Source organism: Bombus pascuorum, chromosome 5 (assembly GCF_905332965.1).
Source record: "Bombus pascuorum chromosome 5, iyBomPasc1.1, whole genome shotgun sequence".
NCBI lineage: Eukaryota > Metazoa > Arthropoda > Insecta > Hymenoptera > Apidae > Bombus > Bombus pascuorum.
Genome location: NC_083492.1, coordinates 2,262,646 through 2,273,188, shown reverse-complemented (window position 1 = coordinate 2,273,188; position 10,543 = coordinate 2,262,646). Strand labels below are relative to the sequence as shown.

The following is a 10,543-nucleotide window of genomic DNA, read 5'->3' as shown; positions in this document are numbered from 1 at the left end:
AAATTCGATTCGGCCACGTTTCGATTCGAAATTGGAGGAGATGCGCGCATCTGCGCGAAGCGAGCCAACACGTCGGTGGGGTGAGTACGCGTCGATAGCCAACCATCGTTCCTAGTTCCTAGTGTCTCGCTGTGTTTCGTCGATTCGTCGCGTCGCGCCAAGCCGTATCCGCAACCTCGAAATCTTTCTCGTTCCTTCGTAACCTCCATTCGACTCGACGATTTCCCCGATATCGGTCAACGAAGATTCTACGTCAACGAACGTGAAACCAACACCTGCGTAAACTACCAAACCTAACCCTAACGTCGCGTTGCCTCGCATTGGCCAGCGTTGGGTTGCATCGTCGCATCGCGTCGCAGTTTCTTCCGTTGCCAGTCCTCCCTACCCATCTGGAAACTCGCATTTGCCGTCAGTCGTCGTTGAAACGCGGTCGACAACGCTACCCGGCAGTACGGAACGATCGAACGGAGAAACTGGTCCGCATCGTTGAAAAATCGTCGCTCCGGTGTCCACCGTTGGTTGCTGGCCGACGGTTGAGCGCGATCGAGGTCGAAGGAGGATTTATTCTCCGGACGAATAAATCGATATCAACGACGACGGCCACGACGACCACCGCGTCGATCGCCAACGGTGGTGCGGTAGTGGCGCAGGGATAGGTAAGCGGCCAGGTCGGCGTTTCCTAGCCGCTCGACGATCGCTCGAAGGACATCGTAATTTCGCGAGAGAGATCTATCGACCGGTGAGGAAAGGACGAAAGTCGATCGCGGGAACCGGGCTCGATGACCGTTCGATCGGTCGCGTGGAAGCGACGCACGGTAGCGAGGACACGCGGAAAAATATGGTTTCGCGAACATCGAAGCCGGTGCCTGTCACCGACGAAATCTCCTCGCGGAAACTCGTGAGACGGTCCCAGTTGATCGTCGATTGCCTTCGTCGACGACCGAGTTTCGTTCTGCTGCTGTTGCCTGCTGCTTTCCTGGCCAGTCTCTATGTCGTTTCTTCGGAAAAGGATTACGATCTCGAGCCACGATATCCGTCCTTCGTCAAGTCATACAACACGGCCGACGGTAAGTACGATCGACGGCTAGCCGACCAACGCGATGGATAATCGGGATGCGCGCGGATCTTTGCGTAGGTACGATGGAAGGCTACCTAGTGTGGAATTCGAGATGCCAAATGCCTTCGAAGAAACCCGTTGACCCGTCGATCCGATCTTACGTGAAGAAGAAGACGTTTGAAAAATGCGCGAACGAGCCGCCGTTTACCGGTTTGTCCCTACGAGAAAACGGCACCGTGGTTCTGTCCGTGAACCCAGCCATTGCGGCTCGTCATCCCGGCCTCAGATGCTGTTGGTCGCCGGTGTACAGAGCCGAGAAACAACCGAAGAAACCGACCAAAGATAACAACGTGGATACGTCGATCGTGTGAGTGTCCTCGGGTGAGACAGAGAAGAAAGCAGGTAAAAGTCGATTTGTATTATCCGTTCAAACACGGAACGTTTCGATTCCGGCTTGGTGGATTGGCTAACGTAAACAAAATTCGATCTCTCCGGCTACAGATATTGGTTGGCGATTCGAGTGTCAGTTACAGCCACGAATCGACAGGCTATTGTATTGTGTGTCTGTATTTATACAATTGGTTAACGCTGGGAACGATAAACGATAAGCGTAAAAATAATAAAGCGGAAATTTCTCGTAACTACCTGCGTTCTTACGCAACTCTAAAGCAGCTTGTATTTTATTATACGCAGAGCGATGGATCCTCGTGGAAAGGGTGTCATCGATTAAAGCATCGATAGAGGAATCTAATTAATTATTGGAACATTCTGGAGAAACCAGCATTTTGACGAACTCGTGAATAAATTCGTGGCTCTGCCATAGTATTCAAGCTTGGTCGCGTTAGTACTAACGTAATGGGTTTGTGACTATTAATCCGGTCGCGTGACGCCGCGCTGCTCCGCGCCTGTGAATCCCCTTATCGATATTGATATAAACAACGTTGGTCTCCCTCCTCAAGGCGCGGCGCGCGGCCGGATGAATATTACATAAGTACCACTAACCCAAGTGGAAGTAGTTTGAAAATTAAGGTCGAGCGACAGAATATTTTTCCGTATAACGTCAAAACTAAGATCGACCGCCCATTACGCGTATAGGAAATGATGGATCGAAATGTTTCAACGAGCTTTACGACGTACTTCGAAATCATCGTAACTTAAATTTTTTCAAATTTCCAGCGGTTTTCGCGCAGAATAAACAGCGTTGTCACATTCCTCCGTCGATGCTTTACCGAACGACATCCTTTTCGCGAGGATCCATCGTCTCGTACGTAAGGAGACGTAGCTGCTGGTAGCAACAGTTCCTGATTGTATAAACTATAATTTCCGATTCATTCCGTCAGATTCTCGTGACGCATTGCAAAATATAGAACGGTCATGCGTTCGTTTGTTGACAACTAAATGCATATCGTACGAGATTATGGCTGCACGTATCTCTATGGACTCCATTCAGCCGTATCCTGATAACTTTGATTTTTACCGAGAATGTCGGTCGTCGTAGTCACACGTCCGAGACTATATATATATGTCGGGTTATCGTTAAGACTTGGGTTAGACTTGGCATGAACTATTCATCGTTGTCGCACAATCGAGGTAGCGTTTATCGACATAAGTATAGATGTTACATGATTGACAAGTGGCCGCGGTAACTAGACACCCATGACAATGACCTTAGGTTCGACATGACGAATCCACGGTCAACGGGATAACAGATATACTTTGCTCCAAAGTCTAAGTCGGACTCGACTTGCTCCTCGCGATACAAGGATTACTTGATTAACTCTTTATCGAGACGTGGATTACTCACCGATCGTACAAACACTAGGTAACTTGCTAACGAGACTGCGAGAAAGGGAATGACTTTCCGTCGCGACGACGCTGCAGAGGAAAACTATGACGGGGTGTGCCTAAGGGCACGAGATCATCGGATTCGTCGAGGAAAGCTTCCGCTCGGAAGGTGAGGGAAACGGACGTTGCTGTTAATTGGTTAATTTCTATGTTGGTGGTTAGAAAAGGATGCTAACCGCCCTTGGCAGAGAGTTCCTAGTGGGAAACGTCGTACGCGAGGAAAGCGGATCTCCCGTATCTTCCCGCAATAGGTGTCAGATTTACGGGCCGATAGAATAAAGACCGTTTGTCAATTTGAAGGACCTTAGTTAACTAAATCCTAAGATTTGTAGCGGGTCCTCAGGCTAGCTGAACATATACCGTGAACGATGCGTCGACATCTGACGATCATCTTACCCGAAGAATGGGGTCTGTGTGTGGCGAGCCACGGGGCCGTTGGAACGTTTACTGTCGAGTGTCGGTACGGCTAAGTCTTTAAAGGAGAGCTATGCAATTCTATATCTCTGTTAGGTGGAACGTTCATCCCGTGACCGCGGCTACGTTCGGCGACTAGTTGTCGCCTCGAGCCTAAGCTCGTTATCTCGAGTCTCGAACAATTGTGTTTGGGTTATTTTGTAAAAGCTACAGTATTGGAGGTTTTCCAGGGAATTGCAACGGGGGGCCCGGTGTCCTTTCATCTCCGACATATATACACGTATAAATGAATCCTCATTTAATAAATCACAACGATGCTGTTCCGTGTTTGAACGGATGATATAAATCGACCTTAACGCAACCGATCGACCAATCGGATGGCTGCGTGACACGCCACGCGTTCGATCCCGACTATCCTTTTTCTAGGGTGAAACGATGCGAGAGCTTCGAGAAGGAAACGACGACGCCCGACGACGCCCAGGCTGTGATGGTCAGCTGCACCGTCGATTCGAAGACGGACGGTGGCGGTGGACAACGCGGTAAGCCGATCTACGAGAACGTTCATGCCATTCCGAACCCTGAGAAGGTTCGCGATCGGACGCGACGCAACGACAGCCAGCAGTCGACCACGTTCGGCACCGTGGCTCTTTCGAGAAAGCTGAGCGTCCTGCTGCTTGGCATCGACAGCGTCAGTCGATTGAACTTTATACGTAGCATGCCGATCACCGAGAGATACCTGCTGGAAACCGGCTGGCTTCGATTCGACGGATACAACAAGATGGGCGACAATACGTTTCCCAACTTGATGGCCATCCTGACCGGACAGAACCAGTCGCAAGCCTACTCGTTGTGCAAACCGACCGTTCCGTACATGCTCGATCGTTGTCCCTTCCTCTGGCGGAATTTTCGCGACGCGGGCTACGCCACTGCCTATGGCGAGGACGAAACGGCTCTCAACACCTTCAACTATCTCAAGATGGGCTTCGTCGAACAGCCGACCGACTATTACCTTCGACCTTACATGCTCGCCTGCGAGAAGTTGCTGAAAGTGAGAAAGAGGTAGATGCGATGGTTGGTTCTATCTTCTCTGCTCTTCATCGTTACCTTCTTTTCAGATTCGGCCTCAAGTATTGCACCGGACCCGAGACCAGCTTCGATAGAATTCTCGATTACGCGATCGAGTACGCGCGAGTGTTTCGCGGTTCGCCGTATTTTGGCTTCTTCTGGACGATCAGCGTGAGCCACGAGAACGCGAACGGACTGTCGTCGATGGACGGCCGACTTCTCGACAAGCTGAAGCGACTGGAAAGCGAGGGCATCGCGAACGACACGATGATCGTCCTGCTGAGCGACCACGGAATGCGCTGGGGACCGATCAGGAACACGTTCGTCGGGTGGTACGAGGAGAGGCTGCCGTTCCTCTACCTTTGGCTTCCCGAATGGTTGCGAGAAGAACGGCCAGAGGCGTATTCGTCGCTGCGCGCCAATCAACGTCGGTTGATCTCGCCGTTCGACCTCTACGAAACACTGAGGGACGTGCTGCAGTTGTCGGGTGGCTCGGCCAATCCGTCCTCGGGGTGCCCCGGATGTCGCAGCCTGCTTGCCGGCCCGGTACCCCTCGAGAGAGGTTGCTCCGACGTCGGAATCTCGTCTCATTGGTGCGCCTGTAGCGCCTTCGAGTCGGCAGATCCTCGCGATCCGATCGTTCAGAAGGGGGCGCAGGTGTTCCTCGATCACGTGGACAAGCTGCTCGACGGCTATCGGGACAAGAAGGGAAGACGGTTGTGCGCGAAACTCCGTTTGAAGAAGCTGCACCGTGTAGACCGCGTGATCGACTTTGGAAACTCGAGCAGCGTCGCCTACTTCTACATGATACAAGTGAGCCCCGGCGATGGAAAGTTCGAGGTGACGGTTCGATACCACGAGAACGGAACCTACACCCTGTCCGACCACGAGGTTAGCAGGATCAATCCCTACGCCTCTACCGCGGAGTGCTTGGATCGCGGAACCAAGCAATATTGCCATTGTCTCAAGTAATCCGCGTGGAAAATCTCGGGCCGTATCGGAACCGCGACCTCGGTCGACGTATTACGCAGGAACCAGGCCTAATAAAGTGCCAAAATCGATTTGCCTCGAACAACCTTAAGATTCCGTCTCGCTGAATTTATTTCGTTTTTTTTGGCAACCACAGGGCACTACTACCAGTACCACGGCCGACGAAACACCTTCGTACACGCGCGAGTACCAATTCGTGCCCGCGTATGTACTATATTATTGCATACATATATTCGCATATATATATGTAAATATATATGTATATGTATATGTGTGTATAAGTATGTATATATATATATATATATGTATATTTTACTACGTCTCTATAAGCGTAATTTCCTTACAACTTCAAGAGAGGTACGCGGCGAAAGGCGATCGGACGTCGCCGCGTTTCTGATTCGCTACATATTCTCCGATCGTCGTTGCCAACATTACCAAAAATAAATCTTTTTCGCAAAAGTGTCCGATACTTGTTTCTCTTTCTTCGTTTCCACGTCCGTCCCGTGTCCCGTTCGACGAACGTGATCTTCGCCAGGTGGAACCCTCGATCAATTCGAAAAGCCGTCCAGACTGAGTCGAGAAACGCGTCCAATCTCTCGAATCGTTCCCTCCTCGCCGATAGGTCGTCGCCGTATAGCTCCGTGCTCCGGTGTTCCGAACAACATCACCGTTACCGATTGTTTGCGAGTGTGCGCGACCGCCAGGCCTCTTCGCGCCAGGAATCCGTCCAAGATCCTCATTCCTTCGTAGAGACTCTGCAGATCGCAGCTCGAGTATCGTCGGTAGCCTCGTCGTGCGCGGTACGACGATCCGATCGAGACCGGATCGGAGGCGTGCAAATTCATCCGGGGCTCTTCGAACTCGCCGTTGCACAACTTTTCGTAACTGCTGATCGATCCGATCGTCGAAGTTCTGCCGAGGTATCCGTCGCGCGAGCAAACCGGCAATTTCCTCATGGACCTTCCGAAAGTGCCGCACGGCGTCGAACTTGCCGTAGATGCAACCGTGGACCCGGCGCTTCCATTTTGCCATTTACCCATTCTCGCGCCCAACAATTTCACGATCGTACTGCTTCTTGACTGATAACTGCTTCCTCCTTCCTTTCCCTCCTCTCGTTCCTCTCGTTCCTCCTCTTCCATATCGTCGTCCTCTCGCTCTTCCACCTTCCTACCTCTTCTCGTATCCACAGCGTTCTCCTTCTTTTCGTTTCGCTTTTGCTCCTGGCCCGATTTCTTTCCACTTTCCCTTTGCCAGCATCGCCTATTCGTTTCTTCCGCCGCCGACCGTTCCGCGTCTTGGTCCGCGGTAACGCGACGAACCGCCCAGAGGCGGCCGATGGTTCGCTCTCTGAACGACGGCGATCGACGAACGGTGGCGCAGCCGCAGGCACCTTCGCAAGAGCATCCGGACACGAAACCGTCGTCAGACTTGACGTTATCCTCGGAAACGCTGTCCACGACGGCATCCTCGACGGTTGGCTGGCCGCCCGGTTCCTCGCACGGTTCCTCGATCTGTTCTTCCATGTCCGACTCGATGGTTGCTCCGGATCGTTTCTCCCCTTCGACCGTTTCTTCCGCGTCTCCACCTCGGTCTCCGTGATCCAACGATTCCGTGTCGGTCGAAGCAGCGCGCGAGGTTCTCCGCTGCGAATCACACGAGACGCTGGCCGTTCGGATCGAATTCGAAGCGCTGCAAGTCGGCGAATACGCACCGAGAAATTCGACGTTGATCGAGACCAACGATCCCCGTGCTTCGAGGTCCTCCGGGGTGGCCGGTCCTGCAAGATCGCCGATTCCGGACAAGGACGACGAGAACGGTTCGCCGGCTCGACGAAGCCAGTTCCGCCGACGCGATTCCTCCTCCTTCCCCTCCGCCTGTTCTTCCTCTTCGTCGTGCCGTTCGCCTGACGGAACATCCTCGCGTGAAACTCACACGTCCAGGCGGTCTTTGCTGTACCTACTTAACCTACTTAAGCAAGTACCTACGAAGGTGGGAATACTTACGCGTGTTCGAATCGACCGGCGCTAATCCGGATATGTTGAAATGTCGCGATATCGATCCTGGAGGAGTGACGTACGGCGGCGGTGGGCTCTCGGGCAACCGCCGAGTCGTGGTTCGGTTCTTCGGAATGCCCGCGTCCTGGTTGGAGCTGGACGTAACGCGACCGCTCCCGCAACTGCTACCTGCCATCTCGGCCAGCGAACAAACCGAGGAGGATCGTTCCGCGTCCAACCTTCGATCGGCCAAGCGACTCGTATTCGTACCGCGTGAAATAGTTGTAACGAAGAACGCGTCGAGTGAAAAGAAAAGATATCGGTAGGTTACTTACGAGCAGCTTTGACTGGGAGAACTTCTATCGCGAGTTTCTCGACCAAACGCCCTCTTCTTTCTTCGAGCGATGATCTCCGAGTCGAATCCGAGCTTGACCACCTCGTCGTAGCCGGGTGGTGCTTCGTACACCGGCGGGTCGTCCGACACTGTGATTTCGTCGATTCGCGCTCCGTCTGTAATATCGAAAACTGTCGAAATCGACGATGACCGCCGGTCTATCCATGCTACCATGTACCGACAATAACTCCCGTATCAAATGTACTAACTGTCTTCCTACCTAGGAGCTCGCTGATCGTTTGCAGTCTTGACTGAAGTTCTCTTTGCTGCCTGGCTCTGGCGCCCATTCTGTACAGCAAGATGATCAGCGCCGATATCAAGACGATCAGTCCGAGGCTACTCGCCACAAACACCAGAGTAGCCGTCTTCAGGTCTGGATAGCGATCGATCTTTGGAAAGTAGTAATTCGCCTTGTTCGCGTGCCATTTTCGATCCTGAGGTTCGAGCTCCCAATCTACGAGACGATATTCGCGTCGAACAAAACGAAACTGAAAGGCTTCAAACGATCGCGTTTATATACCTTGAAAGCAGGTTGCCGGTTCGTCGCTGTTGTCGCCGCAGTGATCGAAACCGTCGCAATTCAGCTGACTCGGTATGCATCTGTGATTGCGGCAAAGAAAGTCCGATCCCGCGAAACAGTCTGCGAATGATCGGACGAGAGGGAATGACGAATCGATCGGGATCAGGATTCGCGAAGGTTGCGCTCACCCATGTAACTGAAGGCCGCGTAGGCAATCGCCAGGTGCGAGGACGAGCCAAACGTTCCTCGTAGACTGACGTGAAAGCCGCTGGTAACGGGAGCGACGTGCTCCCTGTGTCTCGGTGGTTGCACTTGACTCGCTGGATGTCTGAGGATCTCGAGCGGCAAAAGAGCCGAAGTGGGCCCCTGTTTTACCACTAGTTCGGTATTGCCGGCTGAAACGAATGCGAAAACGAGTAGAATAATTAAACCGAGTCGCGACTTTCTTCCAACGTTTGTCCGCAGGCACTGTTTCTTATTCTCCATGATAATGGAAAAAAATACAGAATAGTACGCGTTTATCCGCGAATCGTTTTCTCTCGCTTGTATTTTGTCTTCGATTATACGATTATACGATTGTCTGCGGGCAACTGACGAAGAAGAAGGGAAAATCAAAAATCACGCGTCTACACTCACCCATGTCCGCGAACGTGATCACCTTCAGATACATATGCGTTTTCATGTGTAAAAAGTTCTTGGGGGGCCTGATCAGCCAGACGCAGTCGTAAGTTTTTACCCCTTCGCCCACCATGTCCAACATGGTAATCGTGCCGCCAAGATTCTCCACATAGCCGCCGCAGTCGGTTATCGGTTGCACGGATTTGTCCAAAGGGTGTCCAATCACGAACGAATAGAAAGCCTTGTAACCCAATCCGGTGCCGCCATTTGCGTAGAATCGTATCAACAACGAAGGGCCGGAGCTCATTATTACCGGTGGTCGAAATCTCGCGCCGCTACTCACGTCCAGTCGTTGACCGTTCCAATCGTAGAACTAGATCGCGCAGAACCATCGTCGATATGACAGACGATCGTTTTTGCTTCGGTCAGTTTGCGCTTACCTCCATTATCGACACAGTCGCCAGCTGAAAATCACTGAACAGCAACCTGATGCGGCAGGACGGTGCTTCGTTCGGGCAGGTGACCACGTATTCCAAGCCAAGATCGCGAGGGTACCGAGCCGGGAAGAACGGAGACGTTAAAATCCCACCACCGGTGCTGTTCAATCCCTTGGCTGCTTGACCGGTCGCCGTTGCCAATTCGGTACCCCTCAGGTGTAATCTGTTCCCTGTCGATAGGTCGTGATCTTATCGACCGATCTTCGATCCGCCGCGCTATCGATTCCGCGATATTCTCGTCAAACTAATCTACTTACTCTCCGCCGTGTACTCTAGCGTAAACGCGTGCTTATGCGACTGACTGTAAAGCAGCGTGATCGACAAAGTTCTCGTGCTGGACCTGTACGTGATCGGCGCGTACAATCCGCAAAACGGAGTTCCGGACACATCCTCGTACGGCGGCTCCGAGATCCATACGTAATCACATCTGCGAAAACGTCAGACGGAGGTTGAACGCGCTGACGTCTAACACGCGCGTGCACGTAATTACCTGCACGGGCTATCCAATGTGATGCTTCCGTCGCCGCAATGATGCGACAACGCGATGCTCTCGAAGGTGACGATTATCACGCAGGACGGACATGTCACCAACTCGAGATTACATTGAGCGTGGGAGCTGTTGCTCGTATATACCTGCGAGCCCTCTTGTCTCGGCTCGTTCTTTATCAGCGAGACGTTTCTGGCGTATAAAATACCCTTCTCACCAAGCTCCAGATATAATCGCCGTCCGTTTTGAGCTCCGCAGATATCTTCATTCCGGACGATGTTACCTTCACCCGTTACCACGGTCGACCACCATAGAGATATCCCTACAATCGCTTTTAGCGCTAGCATCGCGCGTTTTCGATGCCTCTCCTCTATCTATCTCGACACGCGCGAATACCGTATGCGTTTTCAAAATTTCCCGATCTAGATCTTATCGAACCGAAACCGATGGAACATCTTCTATCGACGGAAGGGAACGTTCTGCCTTTCGAGAAACTACCATCGCGATTACGCACATAATTTCATTAGTTCGCAACACTGTTACGTACCTCCTTATTACGGTATAAAGCATTTTTATGGTATCCTTTGCACGGTTCTCCTCGCTCTATACCACCTCCTCCTATCTCCGTCGTTTACAACCTATACAAACAGATATTTCACGCA

General features: G+C 52.1%; 2 protein-coding genes across 3 annotated transcripts; one reads left to right on the top strand and one right to left on the bottom strand.

Annotated features, from left to right (window-relative positions):
* Positions 1–25: 25 nt before the first annotated feature.
* LOC132907568 (uncharacterized) lies at positions 26–5,835 on the top strand. The gene is made up of 4 exons (XM_060960799.1): positions 26–1,067; positions 1,136–1,424; positions 3,743–4,375; positions 4,432–5,835. The coding sequence occupies exons 1-4, from the start codon at positions 839–841 to the stop codon at positions 5,351–5,353; spliced, it is 2,073 nt and encodes a 690-aa protein (XP_060816782.1). The 5' UTR covers positions 26–838; the 3' UTR covers positions 5,354–5,835.
* Positions 5,443–10,377, bottom strand: LOC132907556 (uncharacterized). Of its 2 annotated transcripts, none has more exons than XM_060960771.1 (10): positions 9,885–10,377; positions 9,652–9,821; positions 9,338–9,564; positions 8,916–9,270; positions 8,468–8,674; positions 8,280–8,399; positions 7,980–8,213; positions 7,701–7,890; positions 7,375–7,604; positions 5,443–7,274 (listed from the first exon to the last, which is right to left on the bottom strand). In XM_060960771.1, exons 1-10 carry the CDS (start codon positions 10,226–10,228, stop codon positions 5,920–5,922), a joined length of 3,432 nt encoding a protein of 1,143 aa, XP_060816754.1. In that variant the 5' UTR covers positions 10,229–10,377; the 3' UTR covers positions 5,443–5,919. The 2 variants fall into 2 exon arrangements, with proteins under 2 accessions (XP_060816754.1, XP_060816755.1); XM_060960772.1 differs by having other exon boundaries at positions 7,701–7,875.
* Between the last annotated feature and the right edge of the window lie 166 nt (positions 10,378–10,543).

What these genes read in the sequence shown, in the direction of transcription:
- LOC132907568 (XM_060960799.1), top strand. Translation starts at nt 839, where the DNA reads ATGGTTTCGCGAACATCGAAGCCGGTGCCTGTCACCGACGAAATCTCC. An exon ending in AACGTGGATACGTCGATCGT is followed by an intron (nt 1,425 to 3,742) that starts GTGAGTGTCCTC and finishes TCCTTTTTCTAG; the next exon opens with GGTGAAACGATGCGAGAGCT. An exon ending in TTGCTGAAAGTGAGAAAGAG is followed by an intron (nt 4,376 to 4,431) that starts GTAGATGCGATG and finishes CCTTCTTTTCAG; the next exon opens with ATTCGGCCTCAAGTATTGCA.
- LOC132907556 (XM_060960771.1), bottom strand. Translation starts at nt 10,228, where the DNA reads ATGCTAGCGCTAAAAGCGATTGTAGGGATATCTCTATGGTGGTCGACC. An exon ending in ACCGGCAACCTGCTTTCAAG is followed by an intron (nt 8,214 to 8,279) that starts GTATATAAACGC and finishes ATCGTCTCGTAG; the next exon opens with ATTGGGAGCTCGAACCTCAG. An exon ending in AACGATCAGCGAGCTCCTAG is followed by an intron (nt 7,891 to 7,979) that starts GTAGGAAGACAG and finishes CGATTTCGACAG; the next exon opens with TTTTCGATATTACAGACGGA.